Source organism: Schizosaccharomyces pombe (genome assembly GCF_000002945.2).
Source record: "Schizosaccharomyces pombe strain 972h- genome assembly, chromosome: III".
Classification (NCBI taxonomy): domain Eukaryota; kingdom Fungi; phylum Ascomycota; class Schizosaccharomycetes; order Schizosaccharomycetales; family Schizosaccharomycetaceae; genus Schizosaccharomyces; species Schizosaccharomyces pombe.
The window spans coordinates 232,068-248,058 of record NC_003421.2 but is presented as its reverse complement, the minus strand read 5'-3'; the positions used below and the strand labels follow the sequence as shown (position 1 = coordinate 248,058).

Here is a 15,991-nt window from a genome sequence, read left to right as displayed (position 1 = left end):
CCAGCTTTTTGAGATTTACTTGAATATTGCAGGAAATCTTTATTTTTTACAAGTAAATAAGCGACTTCCTTGTTCAAGTTTAAGAATTTAACAATTTAAATTTGCTTTACAATATTCATACGATAATAGATTTGTCCCCAATAAATTTATGCTCTTAATACTCACCCTATCACAATGAGTATGGTTCATTCAATACTTTAAATTTGCAATAGGGAATAATACTCTAATCTACATAAACATTTGAGGAAATAGAGAACCAACAAAATTAGTTTGTGTTTGAAATTTATTAAAAAAATGAATGCTGATCCCCAAGGAAGTTCAAATGATGAAAACTAAACAAGAAAACAAAAAAGAAAAACGTACCAAAAACCCAAGATTCCCACAAAAAAACGGATTCAAAAATAACAGAAAAAAATACCAAGGAAAAAAATTAAATAATCTGAGTAATTGATCCTTCAGCTATACTGGCAGCCTTTTCCAAGCTTTTCTTATCACTAGAGCTATCGTCGAAGCTATTGCTGTCGAGTTTGCTGGCATCATAAAATGTGCTCCACCTGGAGGCTGGAATACTCAGCCAGCTAATGAGACCAAAAATTGTGATAGCACCAAATATCACGGGAGCATAGTTGAAATTTTTACCTGTGACAGGATAAGCTTTTGGCGAGAATAAAATAACGGCGGTAAATAAATTCCATAAAAAGGTGATAAGTTGAAATGGCTTGGACAGTTTACCAAGAGACCATTCTGATTTTGGAAAATCGTTTCTGGATAAAAATAGGCGACCAAAGGCAACAGCTGCGTAAGCCATAATAGTAGGAACAGCGGCGGCTGACAGTAAAGATGTAAAAGCTACAGCACTAGGCAAATTAGAGCACAAAAGTGCCGCTGAAATCAAGAAAATAAATGTAACGGCATTGGTCGGTTGACCATGTGAATCTACCTTTCTTAACCACCCGGAAAATGGTAAAACGCCATCTCGGGCAACAGCAAATACTAAGCGGCTTGAAGCAACTATCGATAACGAAGTATCAAAAATCATTCCCAAAATACCTACAACATTCATAAAAACATGAGCTCGTTTACCCAAAGCATACGCATAAAAACTAACAAAAGGTTGTTGAGAATTGGACTTTATAAGTTCATACATAACATTGGAAGGAGGAAGACAGTATAAAAACATGACAATGATACCAGTGCTGAGAATAGCATTGCTAAAGGCAGAGTAAAACATACCGCGAGAGGCAGTCTTGCTAGCATTTTTGGTTTCTTCAGCGACGTGACCTGCAGCATCATAGCCTACCAAAATGCGTGCTGTGCAGAAAAAGGTAAGACACCAAGACCATCCATTATTTACTTTTCCAAGATCGTAATTCGTGGATTTCATAAAAGCTTCATCTCTAAACCCGTATTTGGTAGAAACGGCAATGGGAAGCCAAATCATGTTTAAAACAAAGTCAAGCAAAATCACTGCAACCGATACTCTAAAAATATAGCGAAACCACTTGGGAGGAATAAAGTTTAATAAAACACATACGAGTAGTATAGCCTCGCCAACAGCCCATTGAACAGCACGAAATTTTACATCAGAAGAACTGACGGAAAACCCAGAATTGAAGACGGGCAACTCACCGAAAATAAACTTGGTGGTAGATTGGCAATTAACAGCTACAAATGATGTCCAAGCTACTACTACCCACCAAGCGACTATAAATCCAATCAGACGACCATACTTTTTGCCGCCTGCGGCAGAGGCCCAAAAGTACAGAGAACCAGCGGTAGGAAGAGCAGAGCATACCTCTGCCATTGTTGCAGCAGAGATCAGTTGGAGAGGAATTGCAATAATATACGTGATCCAGTAAGCTGAAGGTCCACCAGTCAGTAGGCCGATATAAAAAGAGCCTCGAATATTGCTCATACAGTCGCATGCTGCAAAAGAGCTAGCAAAGTTCTCAAAAAAAGCGTATGTACGATGAAGCTTTGGTTTGTATCCCATTTTTTGTAAAAGCGCTTCATCCTTCTTGATCTCGCTAACAGCGACATCGCTTTCGCCAACTTGACAAATACCTTGTTCCTTCGAATTACCGAACAGCCTCATGTTAGATAAATCTTGGACTGGTAACGAACGGATACTTGAAATTTCGGTACATTGTATTTAAAATATATATACATGACCGGAAAAGGGCATCCTGAAACTCGCACTTTTAGTATTCACCGGATACATGGTGTGCAATAATCAAAACAAAAAGTCCGCCTTTTATCGCATCTGATATTTCGAGATAATACTAGATGATTAGATAATATGTTAAATGTATTTAACAGTTTTCAACAAATTCGCATTTTTTAGCACTGCTTCCAAAAAAAAAAAAGCAACAAAGTAATTATATATTTTAGGTAAATATACTAATACTTATAATACCTTTCGGCAAGCTTAAGCTACATACTTTGCTTTAACTGTTTAAAGGATAAATCACATTGGCGTCAACTGTCTTTAGGCTAAATTTAACAAATTATAAGAAAACTCGTAGTTAAAAGTTTGCACAAAACAATGCTACCCATAATGATTGACACGCTGTCAAAAGGAGTTTTGCTTCGCTTTATTAATTTCGCAGTACATAGTAAGCAATGGAGAACTAAAAGTAAAAAAAAGACCCATTGAGTAATTAAAAGATTTGAATGAATGAATATTTAAAAAGAAAAAACAAGTGTGATTGGGTATATGATAAGTTCCAGTAAGCGTTTTTAGATTTTATTAATTGTTTGATATTCAGTTTACAGCATTGCTGTTTTTGACTTAGAAAATTCATCATATGTCACCATCAGTAAATTCTTGGTCATAATAAATAAAAAATTTCAATGCCCGGTGCATGTTTCCAACATCACAGAACCTTTCAAGCAATGCACTTGCTCATCCATTTCGTCAGGAAATGAAATCATGCAATAAAAATACATCTGAAATACTCTAAACACATCATGATTTGTTTGGTAAATCACAATCATAAAGGCGCTTCTTTATTGCACATTCTTATGAAGAAAAGAAGCCTCATGTAAAAAGCGCCTTTATCATACAATTAGTAAAGTTAGCAATATAATTAGGCTTCACTTTCGGAGTTCATCTCACGCAATGGAACAGCTGTGTATTCATTCACTTGCTGTTTGGCCTCATAACCTAATGATAATTAGCATACACAATTAAAAAGATATCATTTTAAATTTACCCATCTTTCTGATCAAGTTGACCCTGATTGATCCAGGTTTTACTGTATTGTTAATATAAATAAGTGTTTAGTCAACAACAAACCTGTTTCAGCAATAAAAACAAGGATGCTCAATACAACAAAGATAATGTGATCAGCCAAAGAACATTTCAATCCCCATCTGTCGCCAAAAATGTATCTTAAATTCATTCTTGGTGATCCGACAAGTATGTTAAATAAAAAGACTTCACTGAAAGCCATAGGCATGTTTTCCCACTTCTTTAAAAAGTGCTTGATTCCTTTTCCGCAAGCCTTGACACATTGTGCCAAGAAAATTGCAGTCACCTTTACACATTTCGCCAAGGAAATTACAGTTACTTTAACTGCCTTGGTCCAAGTTTCATAGAAGTCTAATGAATTAGTGACTGAAGGTAAGAATAACCCCATTGTCTCACTTACAAGTCAAGAATATTAAAGCCAAAGTGCAAACAAGACACCAAAATCCAAATAATGTCCATTCCGCTGCACCATAATTTTTAAAAAAAGCGTCCTTATACTTTAGATAACAAACTTCTGGAGCATTGAATAGAATGATTGAAGTGAATGATATTAGCAGTATTATCAACAAAGGGGAAGAATTATCTGTCGTCCCATAAGAATGGTTTTCTCTATGTGTGTTAGGAGGATTATTTACAAGTGCATGATCTGTTTAAATTAATATAATGAAATACTTTAGTAAAGAAAGAGCATGTATCAAATTGTGTGCATTGCATGGCCGACTGTAAACAATGACCAAAGCATGCAATTTGACAAGATGGCAAGTTTCAACTTTCCATTGAGTAATTCCTTTCTTATTATTTACAATTCTTACCTGAATATGGAGGCAATGTACTTTCCTCCTCTGAATCATATTCTGGGAGGGGTCCTTTTTCCAAATCGATTTCATGATCTGTCTTCAATTCATCTTCTTCATCTAGAGGACTTTTCAAAGAAGTGTAATTATTCTTCATAATAATAAAATCATTCTTTATTTAATAAAATACATGCGCGAATTAATTGCTATGATTGCGACAAACCAAACAGCGAAATCAAGAATATTCACTTTGTAGTCCAATTCCAATCGCTTTAAAGACTTTTTAACAAAATAATAAAATCGTTCAAACAAATTTCCAACTAATTCCTTCAAACAATGGCATAAAAAAAGAAGAACGAAAAAACTGAACGAGGCAGTGAATTGCTTCTGACACATTTATTCTGTCACTGCCTTTTTTATTCACCCCAACTTAGCTTTCCTTAAACGTTTTTGAGAAACAAACCCATCATTTATCAGTATAGACGTTTACTGCGACTTTTGAAACTGAATAGTGCGTGCAAGTGTCGCTTCGTTATCAGGAGTACGTCCGGCGTCGTACTATTTAATATTATGCATTTCAGTATTTAGCAACCACCAAATTCCATATCCCCGCGGTACTAGGGGAAAGTAGTAGGAGATCACTAAGTGTTTGACCAAGAATTCAAGGGAGGGGTTTTCTTCACAACCCATGGAAGAAAACAACATGGTGACAGGAATGAATAATTTGCATCAATATCAAAAATTGTAAGCCTAAATTTATCTTTACAAATTTCACGTACATAGACTGTTTTAGCTCCTCTGTCCATTTCAGTACAGTTACCGCATCTCGAACGAAATGTACCGAACTCATTAACATACGAATACTATCGTTATGATGGAATAGGGGAGATAAGAGAAAAAGCTTAGTAGAGAAAAAAGAGGATGGAAGAGGAACGCCATGCAAAACAGTAAATACATGCTTTTACTAGACTGACTTAGGGATATGCAAAACGTACGTTAAAAAAGAAGGCTCTGTTAATTTCCAATTTCGTAAATTTTGGCTAATAAGCAAAACAACGCCTTTTACTCCAAACTTCTAGATTTCCTGCCCCAACTTTGTGCCCTTCGGCTTCTACCCTAGCTGACCTTTTTTTCCTTTTGCTAAGACAACCATTTGGGAAGCCACAACGAAGCCCTAATTTTCCTTTAACGAGGTATGCTCCATCTCCTTATTGCCGAGATCTCTCCCCCTCTTCATACAAAGGCAAAATTCCTCTGCCAGACATGTCCAGAAGCATACGTAAGGTAAGGAGACTGAGAAAAAGAATGGATCTAGTAGGAAGAATATGAGGAATGCATTTCCAGGTTCTGAGAACGGGCTTAGATGTGCAATGACAGAGATGCGAAATGGAAGTGTAAATTTATTAAAGTCCTTTGTATCTCTTACACTACCCAAGTTTTAATGTACATGGTTTTATGTTGCCTATATCAGTGTGTAATAAAGTATATCACAGCAAATCCCTCCTTGTGTAAATTATAACAAGCGTAACTGTAACGTGCTTTGGTCCTACTGCGCTATTTTTTTAACGCTACGCTGTGCGCCCGCCTGCCTTGCTCTGCCATGCTTCTACTCTAATTCCTACTTTTTCCGAGATCCCCCGCTTCCCCCCTTCAAACTTTACTCGTTTCCCATAAACCTTATGCGAGGAAAATCTTCAGTGCTGATTGATGGATGATCGAATGTTTTGAAGATTTGCATTACCCGAGTAACCCCCTTTTCGTCGAACTCTCATATTCATTGGCACCTGCGTTTCGGTTCCCCTCTCCTTGGTCCGGGGTCTGTCTGACTAGCCACTAAGGTCCTTACTCTCAGTTGCCCAGTTGGCTAGGCTACTGCTACATTGACGTAGTAGAGCCGAAAGTGTAAAAGAGCATTTCATGCATCGTGCAATGCACATCATTGGAAGCGGTAGGAATTGTGGGCGTGGTAACCAGCAAAGCTTAAATACTAAAGTCTAAAGTTTGCTCACACACCTTGTCATACCTGGGCCACACGTTCGAGAGCTTGTCGCCCCGCCTCACCCCGGGCAGTCCCGCATCTTAAAAGGAAGTTTGGCTTGGGTTTGTTTTGTTTACACCTTGTCCCATGTTTGCGGAGACGTTAGGTTGATAGATGCATTAAGGTCTTTCCAATCGTGTCTGATGTCACGAGCATTGCTTCAAGTTGTATATATACAAGAGTATGGTCCCTCTTCTGAACCCCCAGCAACCTTGGTTTGTAAAACATACTCGCTTTTGATTCGTCGTGTGGAGTTTAGGTAGGTGGTTGGCGAATTTTTTCGTTTCGCTTATTGTTGGGCCGGGGATTTTTGAAAAAAGGGCAGGGTAAGGCAGGGCAGTGAGTAGTGGGTAGTGAGTAATGGTGCTAGTTAAGGGTAGACGCAAAGTGAATCATCAAAGGATATTCAACTCAATTGTCAATAATAATTACCTGAAATATCACCTTTTTCTCCTCTCCTCCCCCTCCTGTTCTCTCCTTTTCTTCTTTTCTCTTTCTTTCTGTCTTTTATCTTTGCTCTTTTCTAACACAATTTAGTATATCTATCTCGTAGATAACAAGACAATTTCCTTCGAATTTAAACTATCATCGCAAATTGACCTTTTGAAAAAATCTCATTGGATTTCCTTTAAATCATTTCATTTGTTTAATTTTTTTTTCTTTCACCCAAAAGAAAAAATATTTTCAATCTTACTTTCACTACTAATCTCGCCTTTTGTCTCAGACACTTTTTTTCCACTTTCTTTCCAACTTTTTTAAACAAAAATGCTATCCATCATTGTTTTCGGTGCATCCGGCGATCTCGCTACCAAAATGACTTTCCCGGCCTTGTTTGCCCTTTACGTCCGCAAAATTATTCCCGAGGACTTTCAAATCATCGGCTATGCCCGTTCCAAATTGTCCCAAGAGGCCGCTAACAAAATCGTCACCGCCCATATTCCCATTGACGATACTGTCGGTGCTTCTCAAAAGGCCTTAAACACCTTTGTCGAGCATTACAAGTATGTCCCCGGTACTTATGATAAGCCCGAGTCTTTTGAGATGCTAAACAGCATTATTGCTGAAAAGGAGACTGCTCCCGCCTCCGAATGCACACGTATCTTTTACTTGGTTCTGCCTCCTCATCTCTTTGCTCCCGTTTCCGAGCTAATCAAGAGTAAGGCTCATCCCAATGGTATGGTCACTCGTCTTATTGTTGAGAAGCCCATCGGCTTCGACTACAAGTCTGCCGATGCCATTCTCAGCGATCTCAGCAAGCACTGGTCTGCCAAGGATACTTTCAAAGTCGACCATTTCCTTGGCGAGGATATGATTGATGGATTCACTGCAATTCGCTTTGCAAACTCCATGTTCGAGCCCATCTGGAATCGTGAACACATTGAAAGTGTTCGTGTCGACTTTCGTGAAGACTTTGGTTGTGAGGGACGTGGAGGTTATTTTGAGGGCGCTGGTATCCTTCGCGATGTCGTTCAAAATCATCTTTTGCAACTACTTACCTTACTTTGCATCGAAGAGCCAAAGTCTCAAGATGCCGAAGATATCATCAAATGCAAGGTTGACTTCTTGAAATCCCTTCATCCCGTTTCCAAGGAGGACATCGTCTATGGACAGTACACTAAAAGTGCAAATGGAAAGGTCCCCGGTTATCGTGAACTGGATGGTGTTGCTGATGACAGTGAAGTTTCTACATTCTGTGCTCTTCAACTTCGCTCTGAAGCACCTCGTTGGAAGGGTATTCCCATCATCATTTCTGCCGGTAAAGGTTTGGACCGCGATTACTTTGAAGCTCGTATCACTTTTAAGCGTAGGGAAGGAGGTATGTTCCCTACCGTTGATAGCAGCAATGTTCTAGTCCTTCGTGTTTATCCCAAGGAATTCATTGCCCTCAAGGGACACATTAAACAACCTGGTTTCTCTCGTCAAATTGTTCCTGTGACTTTGGACGTTAAGTATCCCGAAGCTTTCCCTGATACATGGATCCATAAGGCCTATGAAGTGGTTATTGCCGATGCCATTAATGGAAAGCATACACACTTTATTAGTGATGATGAGGTTCGTACCTCTTGGAAAATCTTTGATGATGTCCTTGACACTACAGGCGATTTGTCACCTCTTCCTTATGCTTTTGGTTCCCACCATGGTCCAGATGCCACACTCGAATTTTTCAAGAAGCGTAATTTAGAGTGGGATTAAATCAAAGGAAACCATATCAAGTCTTTTGAACCACCATATTTTTTTTAATACACGGGTTTGTATATTTGTTAAGCTAATGAGCAAACTTCATATATGACATCCTTTCGCTTTGCCTTTTCCCTTTTTCAACTTTTTTTTTTATAAAACCATTTTTCTTATTTAGCTTTACGCTCAATTTAATAATCTAATTTTATGTGACAACGAACATCATCCATAAATATTAAGCCTCTTTTCTTACAAAACTTTGTAGTACATAGTAACGAGATGTGAGTATTATTTTTATTCATCGAAAAAATAAAAACGCTTCAAACATTTTGAGTCAATATAAAAGTATCACATTGCGTTGTAAATTAAATTATAGCTCTCTTGCTTAGTGCTTAACGTTTGAAGAAATGTGTATTTACTGAATCGTATACAAATTTTTTTGACATTATTTTAACTTTTTATTGAATAGAGTTGATAGTGTTCCAACCATTATTAAATTGTATTATTGTATTATTACAAAATATCTGTAAAATAAATAAGATTACCTATACATCGTCTTTAAAAATGACCATGCTAGATAATGCCCGTAACCGTTTTCCACCAAACCAAAGTAAAGAACATGTAATTATGGAGGATCCCAATACACTTTATCTACTGTTAGTAAAAATTGATAAAAAGAGAGATGATCCATCAAAAAACATACATAAATGCCAAAAGAGAGTTACCCCATCCATATCCCAAGGTATCATACATGTCCTGGCCAAAAAGAGGGAATGCAAAAGCAGCAATCGATCGAACACAACAGGCAACTGCTGTCGACGATGCTGCATAAATCATAAAAGAATCAATTAAATAAGTTTGGATACCACGCCAGCCTAACATCAAACCTATATTAAACATGGCTGCGCCAATATCTGGACCAATCCAGTGAGTGTGATACTGCGCAGTCCAACCATAAATAAACAAGCCAGCTGGAAAGAAAAAAGTTCCCAATAAAATTACGGGGACTCGAAATTCAGGTGCCATCTTTCCATTGTTTCTACGTTTTAGGTATCGAAACGTTTTATCAATAAATATACCAGATGCTTGACTGCCAAAGATAAGGCCTATCCCCGAAGCAATGTAGTTTAGGCCAGCGATGGAAGGTCGTTCATGATACTCTTCGGTCCACAATGTGGGGTATGTAGTTAAAACAAGATAGAGAATACCTATAACGGTAAGTTGAGGTGTTTCATTGAAGAAAGTATAACTATTTTACCTACCATATTGAATAGCCATATACGTAGAACATAGTATCACGATAGGTTGGGTGAAAAGCATTCGTATTGGTCTCATTAAAGCTGGAGTGACAAGTTTAAGCCTAGGGATATGCTCGAGATTCCACTCAGTATGATACTTATTTGTCTTTTCAGACTTGTTGAGCTTTCGAGCTTTTTCTCCCAGCAGAGTTTTGGGATATGTTTCTGCAAGCAAGGGCAGAGAAAGGGCAAATATAAAGCCACTGAAGATGGTTGTAGACCAAAAGATCCACTTGTAAGTTGTATATTCTGCAATGAATCCGCTAACGACAGGGCCAATAGTAGGACCCAATAGAGGAGCAAGGGACATCACTGCAACGGCCTTTCCTCTCTCGTCAGGAGTGAACAGATCACTGATACTGAATAAAGAAAACGTTAGTCATTTCATCTTTTAAGGGAAAAAATATATATACTTACGTTCCACTACCGAGACCCATTGGAGTGGCACTACCAAAACCAGCGAGGAATCGAAAAATGTACATTTGCGCTTTTGTCCTTGCAAGACCGCATGCCATGTTGAAGACTTTGACAAAAGGTTAGCTGGAAAGAAGTGAAAAGGAGAAGAAAGACTTACCTATGAAAATCACATTTCCAACTTGCAATAGCATACGACGTCCAAAAACTTCCGATAAAGGAGCGCTAATCATGGGTGAAATTGCAAACACAAGCAAATATATACTTAAAATAAGGGCCTTTTCCGTAGAATTTTGGATATGAAAACGATCTGCAATTTGATCCAAACAAGGAGCCACCATGGAAGAAGCCATGGGACCCAAGAGAGCAAAGGCAGAAACCAAGATTAGCTGGGTCCATTTACGAGCATAGATCCAATTTTTAGGGTTTTTAGGATCGGTTGGAGACTGCCAAGTAACTAAGAAAGGGTCTTCTTTCACGTCAATCTCTGCAGTCTCTACTTTGTCTTGAGGTTTCTTTTCTAGATCCATAAAAGAATTTTGTGAAAGAAAAAAATTAAGCGACCAACAATCACCAAAACGTACGCGATGAAACTCGATTAAGGATGAAAATTTTTGTATTTGATTTGCGAAAAAATGGTAGCGATTGAGATGAAAAAAATAAAGTTTACGCAGTCAAGAGATGCCAAGCAAAGCAAATAACGAGTTTAATAAAACTAAATGAATACAAAAGAAAATACAACAAAACAAAAGAAAGAGAGAGGAAGGGGTAAAAAATTTTGCAAAAATTCACCTACTTAGCACAAACACATGTGTAAGCCTTTTGGGGGGAGGAAATTTTTTTTTTCACCATGCAACGAGGGGGTACGTGTATCCATCCATTTATGATGATTGATCAAAAGGGAAGAAAGAAAAGACGGTTGAAGAAAGGACACTCGTCCGCTCCCTTCACATAGAAAGAAAAACTAGCAAAAAGATTAAGAAAAAGAAAAAAAATTTTTTTTTTCTTTTCTTTTTGCTATTTTTTTTTTTTTTTCTTTTCTTTTCTTCGACATTACCTATCCCCCCTCCCCCCACCCCAGGGAGGATGAACAGGGTTTCGTCCTCTTAGTGTGTATTTGACGTATTGTGTTAATGATGGCCAAAGAACATTTCTTGTTGCAGTTGTAATGTTGATTTATAGTATCCCACAGTTTCACTATCTATTGTTTACGTTTTACCAACCATCACCTTAGTTCACCTTAATTCACCGTTCGTTGCGCTCATTTACCATCCATCACCTTAAATGCTTTACAGTATCTCACAGTAAACACAATGATACTTTTCAAGCGCCAACTTTATCCTACGCAACAGTCATTTTGCGTTGCCCGCATTGGACCCACACATTCGTTTTTACCTTAAATTGGATCGAGAGTTGGTTCGTGATGATGTCAAGACGAGAATGTTGTAAAAGCCAAAGGAAAGGAACCCGAAGGAAACCCGGCGAAACTGTGCGTTTTTATTTCGTTTTCTGCATGACTGGAGAAAAGCTTATTTCTCAAACCTTCAGTCCTTTGAAGTTTTTCCGCTACTGTCAAATTTACAGGCCCCGCAACTTCCCCGGTGCACAGCAAAGTTTAGTTGTCAACAACCCTTTTCTCATTCGATGGGAGTGTTTACCTAAAGCAAACATTGGTGGAGGTGATCCGATGTGTGTTCAGACATCTTACCTGGATGAGCTAATGGTGAATTGGACGGAAAATTTGCATTAGGCGATTTGCATCAATGCATGGCAATCCCCGCTTTTCAACATCACCAATCATTGGATTTTCCGGAAACTTGTCTTTAGCGAATTTCATCATCTTCCCATAGCGAAACTTTGTTTTTTTTTAAGTTACTACTAAAGAGGTGCCGCAATCACTATGGCAGAAGCGATCCTTCTTCTCCGCACCTAAACGATCGCTTAGCCAACGATCATTCGTCCTGCCAACCGAGTGGAAGTAATGAGCGGGGTTGTGACAACGTATCAAAGCATAATGCTTTGGGTGTAATAGGCTCATACCCCAAAACCCCATGTAACACGCCATCATGAAGGAACCCCACTCTATAACGTGGTCACCATGGATTTTCTTGCCCACTAACCGAGGAAAACCCTCCGATGCAAAGGATAAGGTATAGGGGAGTAAGGTAGAGAGGAATAGTTGGAAGTGGGTGGTTGGTAGGTAGGAGAATCGATTGATCGATTGATCGATCGATCGACAAAAATGTTCATACAACGGTCGCCTTTTTTTTTTCTTTTCATGTAAACAATGTTCAAACTATCACCTTTTCGTTTAACCCTGTCTTGCCCTACCTTTATTGATTATTTTTCTTATCTACTTTCCTTCTCTATTTTTCTACTTTTCCTCTAACCTTTTTTTTTCACTCTCTATCCACCACTTTCATACCCATAACCTTTCTCTCAAATCCCATTCATCCCACTCAACCGATTAACTAACTTTCTACTACTATTGCCCCAGACTTTTTCTGCCCAGCCATAGTTAGCGGGGAGTTGGGGCTGCAGCATCGACCCTTACGTATAGTAACTTGTTCCCTACTAAATTCTCACAACCATTTGGACTGGTGTCCCGCATCGTTGGTAGGCAAATTTGCGTTTGAGTTTAACAGGCATAGAGGAAGTGAATGGATTTGGGCTTGGTATGCAACATTACACTTCCTAAAGGGTGTTGTGGAAAGTTTGTTTAGGATGACTATTTTGCACACTAAGTGTCTCGACCCAGGTTGATATGAAAAGCTAAACAATACTACGTAGAAATGGTAGATTGAATTTGCAGTATCCCCGCATTTGGTTGAGTTGGAGGCTCTATTCCATAACATATATAAAGTGTGAAAAAGTTGGAAGGTAAAGGCATCTTTCGAGCTACATTCTCTGATCTTTCCTAAACTTACCCTTCGCAGGTATAATATCAATCCTAACCTCACAGGTATATATATACCCTGCTGAACAAGGATCGTTTTTCTTATTTGTGATCACAGTTTTCGTTGAATTCGTTTTCAAGGTTAATTCACACTAGCGGTACATATCACACCATACCAATACACCTGCAATTTCTTTTTTTTTTTGCTTCTTGTGGCTGTATCTTTGGTTGATTCCCATTCTCTCTCATTCAACTGCCTATTCCAATCCAACAATCGTAAGCGTAAAAGCGTAAGCGTGGAAGCAGTATAATCGCATACCCATTTGTTTACGATCTTTTCACAAGATACTAGGAATTTTTGTCTTGCATTTGATCGAACGAAAATAGGATTTTGAAAAAAACAAAACAAAACAAAACAAAACAATACCAAAGAAATAATTCCAATAAAGAAACTCTTTTTTTTTCATTTTCTATTTGTTTTTTCTTCTCTTTTCTCACTTAAATTCGCGACTTTCTTTTTCTCTCTTCCTATTGAGAATTACATTCCTATTTTCAAATACTTAGGAATTCTTCAGGCAGAGCCTACAAAGTCTTAAAAACAAAATATCCTTTAACTTCACAACATCGTTGTTGGTCTTTTTTTCTTTCCTTCTTCCTTTCTTCTCTTTACCTAAGGCAAAATGAGTAAGACATTGACCATTACGATGCTGTTGTTTGTGTCCATGGCCGGATGGATGTTCGGTGCTGACACGGGTTCCATTGGTGGTATCACCAATATGCGAGACTTTCAATCTCGTTTCGCAGATCGGTATAATCCGGTGACTGACACGTATTCGTATTCTTCAGCGCGGCAAGGTTTAATTACTGGTATGGTCAACGTTGGTTCTTTCTTCGGCTGTTTAATTTCTTCTCCCACTACTGATCGAATTGGTAAGCGTAATTCCATTATTGGGTTCTGTGTTATTTACCTCATCGGCGTTATCATTCAAGTCACCGCTGTTCCATCCTGGGTCCAAATCATGGTTGCTAAGATTTGGACCGGTCTAGGAATCGGTGCCTTGTCTGTGCTTGCTCCCGGTTACCAATCTGAAGTGGCTCCTCCCCATATTCGTGGTACCATTGTCGTTACCTATCAATTGTGTGTTACAGCTGGTATTTTCATTGCCGCTTGTATCAACATGGGTACCCACAAACTTTATAAAACTGCTCAATGGCGTGTATCCATCGGTATTAACTTGCTCTGGGGTATCATCACCCTTGTCGGTGTCTCATTCTTGTCGGAATCTCCTCGTTATCTTGTGTCCATTGGTAAGGATGATGAGGCAATCCAGGTTATGTGTAAGAACGCTGAGCTTCCTCCCGATTCGGACATCATTCAAACGGAATACAAGCAAATCAAGTCGGACTGTGAAGCCGCCGTCGAGGGTGGTCCATGCACATGGCCAGAGATTTTTGGTAAGGAAATCAGATACAGAACATTTTTGGGAATGGCTATTATGTCCTTTAACCAATTGACCGGTTGCAACTATTATTTCTACTACGGTACCCAAGTGTTCAAGGGAACCGGTATGGAATCTCCTTACTTGGCCTCATTGATTCTTGATGCCGTTAACTTTGGATGTACGTTTGGTGGTCTTTTCGTACTTGAATATTGCGGACGTCGTGTTCCATTGATCATCGGTGGTGTTTGGCAATCCATTTGTTTCTTCATCTATGCAGCTGTTGGTAATCGTGCTCTTACTCGTAAGAATGGTACCTCAAACCATCGTGCCGGTGCCGTTATGATTGTGTTCTCATGTCTTTTCATTTTCAGTTTTGCTCAAACTTGGGGTCCTGCCGCATACGTTATCGTTGGTGAATCGTATCCCATTCGTTATCGTTCCAAGTGTGCTGCCGTTGCGACAACTAGTAATTGGCTTTGGAATTTCTTGATTTCCTTCTTCACTCCATTTATCACCAACTCCATTGGATTCAAGTATGGTTACATCTTTGCATCGTGCAACCTTTGTGCCTCCATCGTAACGTTCTTGTTTGCTCACGAGTCCAAGGGTCTTACCTTGGAAGAAATTAACGAACTCTATCTCTCTGACGCCAAACCCTGGATGTCACGTCCCAAGAATTTGTCGGAAATGGCAGAAGCCAAAGAAGTGGAGCGCGAGGAGACTCGTCCAAAGGGCGAATCAGCCAGATATTTGGAGCACGCTGATTCCAATTCCGATTCTGAAGACCTCTCTTCCAGTGCGAACAACGACGTTCATGAGCCTGTTGCCCGCCAAGATCCATTTAATGAAAATGAAGTGGAAAAGTCTCGTACCCGACCAAGCCAAGAATCATACACAACCTCCTCCAACTAATTTCGGTTTGATTGTTTTGGTTTAAAATTTTTTTTAAATTTTTTTTTACTTTTTATTTCCTCACATTTTCCTTATTTTCACCTTCTCATCCTTTTGTTCCTCTATGAAAATTCTGTTTACTCTTTTACACACCTGTATTTAATTGTTTTTTGTTTGATTCCGTTTTCTGCTTTAAGGATGTTTACAATTCCGACCCACATTCGCCACGCCTGAACCTGCGTTTCCTTAGCCATGCTCGTTCACGCCATAAGGAGAAAGCCATAAAGAACACGACTTGAAATTTGGAATGTCCTATTTCATGCAAAGTAAAACTCAATTTCAATTGTAGTACGATTTTTCAGTCTAAAAAAGCTAAACCGATTTCCAAGTGAATCAAGCTGGCCGATCAATCCATCGAAATACGCGAAAATCTCGTTCTATTATTTCTCTCAATTCCTTTCCCTACCTCTTCCAATCTTTCCAACAACCATAATTAGCCGTTTAATAATGTATCATTTCTACTTTGCTCGTATGTATAAAATTGATTTTCATTCAAAATAATACAAGAATTATTCTTTCACTTTAGCGATAATTTACACATAAAGTGCAACAACTTTTGTAGATGTACGACTCTGTAAAATATAGAAATTAATAGCTAAAGGCAATAAAAATCCACGGTACATTGGGAGAGTAGAGTGAACCTAAAATTAGTAAGAAAAAGAGAAAAAAAAAAAAAAAATATTAAAATAACTAGTAAATGAGCAGCAGTTTTTTTGTAAGAGGTAAA

General features: G+C 38.6%; 5 protein-coding genes and 6 long non-coding RNA genes across 11 annotated transcripts; 7 read left to right on the top strand and 4 right to left on the bottom strand.

Moving 5' to 3' along the window:
- Nucleotides 1-187: 187 nt before the first annotated feature.
- On the bottom strand, nucleotides 188-2,132 carry SPOM_SPCC794.03 (thiamine transporter). The gene has a single exon (NM_001022745.3). The coding sequence runs from the start codon at nucleotides 2,093-2,095 to the stop codon at nucleotides 431-433; it is 1,665 nt and encodes a 554-aa protein (NP_587751.1). The 5' UTR covers nucleotides 2,096-2,132; the 3' UTR covers nucleotides 188-430.
- On the top strand, nucleotides 218-2,710 carry SPOM_SPNCRNA.6760. The gene has a single exon (NR_196102.1). It is a non-coding gene; the product is annotated as a non-coding RNA (long non-coding RNA).
- On the bottom strand, nucleotides 2,437-4,204 carry wtf5 (wtf antidote-like meiotic drive suppressor Wtf5; the record flags this gene model as incomplete). Its single annotated transcript, NM_001022744.3, has 5 exons — nucleotides 2,437-3,166; nucleotides 3,216-3,257; nucleotides 3,299-3,604; nucleotides 3,654-3,899; nucleotides 4,066-4,204. The coding sequence occupies 5 exons, from the start codon at nucleotides 4,202-4,204 to the stop codon at nucleotides 3,090-3,092; spliced, it is 810 nt and encodes a 269-aa protein (NP_587750.1). The 3' UTR covers nucleotides 2,437-3,089.
- Nucleotides 3,311-4,018, top strand: SPOM_SPNCRNA.6759. The gene has a single exon (NR_196101.1). It is a non-coding gene; the product is annotated as a non-coding RNA (long non-coding RNA).
- A 2,086-nt stretch (nucleotides 4,205-6,290) lies between the features above and the next one.
- On the top strand, nucleotides 6,291-8,596 carry gcd1 (glucose-6-phosphate 1-dehydrogenase). The gene is made up of 2 exons (NM_001355867.2): nucleotides 6,291-6,344; nucleotides 6,623-8,596. The coding sequence occupies exon 2, from the start codon at nucleotides 6,851-6,853 to the stop codon at nucleotides 8,276-8,278; it is 1,428 nt and encodes a 475-aa protein (NP_001342729.1). The 5' UTR covers nucleotides 6,291-6,344; nucleotides 6,623-6,850; the 3' UTR covers nucleotides 8,279-8,596.
- Nucleotides 8,597-8,677: 81 nt separating this feature from the next.
- SPOM_SPCC1529.01 (transporter) lies at nucleotides 8,678-10,790 on the bottom strand. The gene is made up of 5 exons (NM_001022742.5): nucleotides 10,136-10,790; nucleotides 9,979-10,084; nucleotides 9,526-9,920; nucleotides 8,967-9,471; nucleotides 8,678-8,908 (listed from the first exon to the last, which is right to left on the bottom strand). Exons 1-5 carry the CDS (start codon nucleotides 10,503-10,505, stop codon nucleotides 8,809-8,811), a joined length of 1,476 nt encoding a protein of 491 aa, NP_587748.2. The 5' UTR covers nucleotides 10,506-10,790; the 3' UTR covers nucleotides 8,678-8,808.
- SPOM_SPNCRNA.6758 lies at nucleotides 8,900-10,668 on the top strand. Its single transcript, NR_196100.1, has one exon. It is a non-coding gene; the product is annotated as a non-coding RNA (long non-coding RNA).
- A 233-nt stretch (nucleotides 10,791-11,023) lies between the features above and the next one.
- SPOM_SPNCRNA.6757 lies at nucleotides 11,024-11,559 on the top strand. Its single transcript, NR_196099.1, has one exon. It is a non-coding gene; the product is annotated as a non-coding RNA (long non-coding RNA).
- Nucleotides 11,341-13,594, bottom strand: SPOM_SPNCRNA.1121. The gene has a single exon (NR_149972.1). It is a non-coding gene; the product is annotated as a non-coding RNA (long non-coding RNA).
- On the top strand, nucleotides 11,926-12,327 carry SPOM_SPNCRNA.6756. The gene has a single exon (NR_196098.1). It is a non-coding gene; the product is annotated as a non-coding RNA (long non-coding RNA).
- On the top strand, nucleotides 12,864-15,771 carry ght1 (plasma membrane high-affinity glucose:proton symporter Ght1). Its single transcript, NM_001022741.3, has one exon. It carries the CDS (start codon nucleotides 13,552-13,554, stop codon nucleotides 15,223-15,225), a length of 1,674 nt encoding a protein of 557 aa, NP_587747.1. The 5' UTR covers nucleotides 12,864-13,551; the 3' UTR covers nucleotides 15,226-15,771.
- Nucleotides 15,772-15,991: the final 220 nt, after the last annotated feature.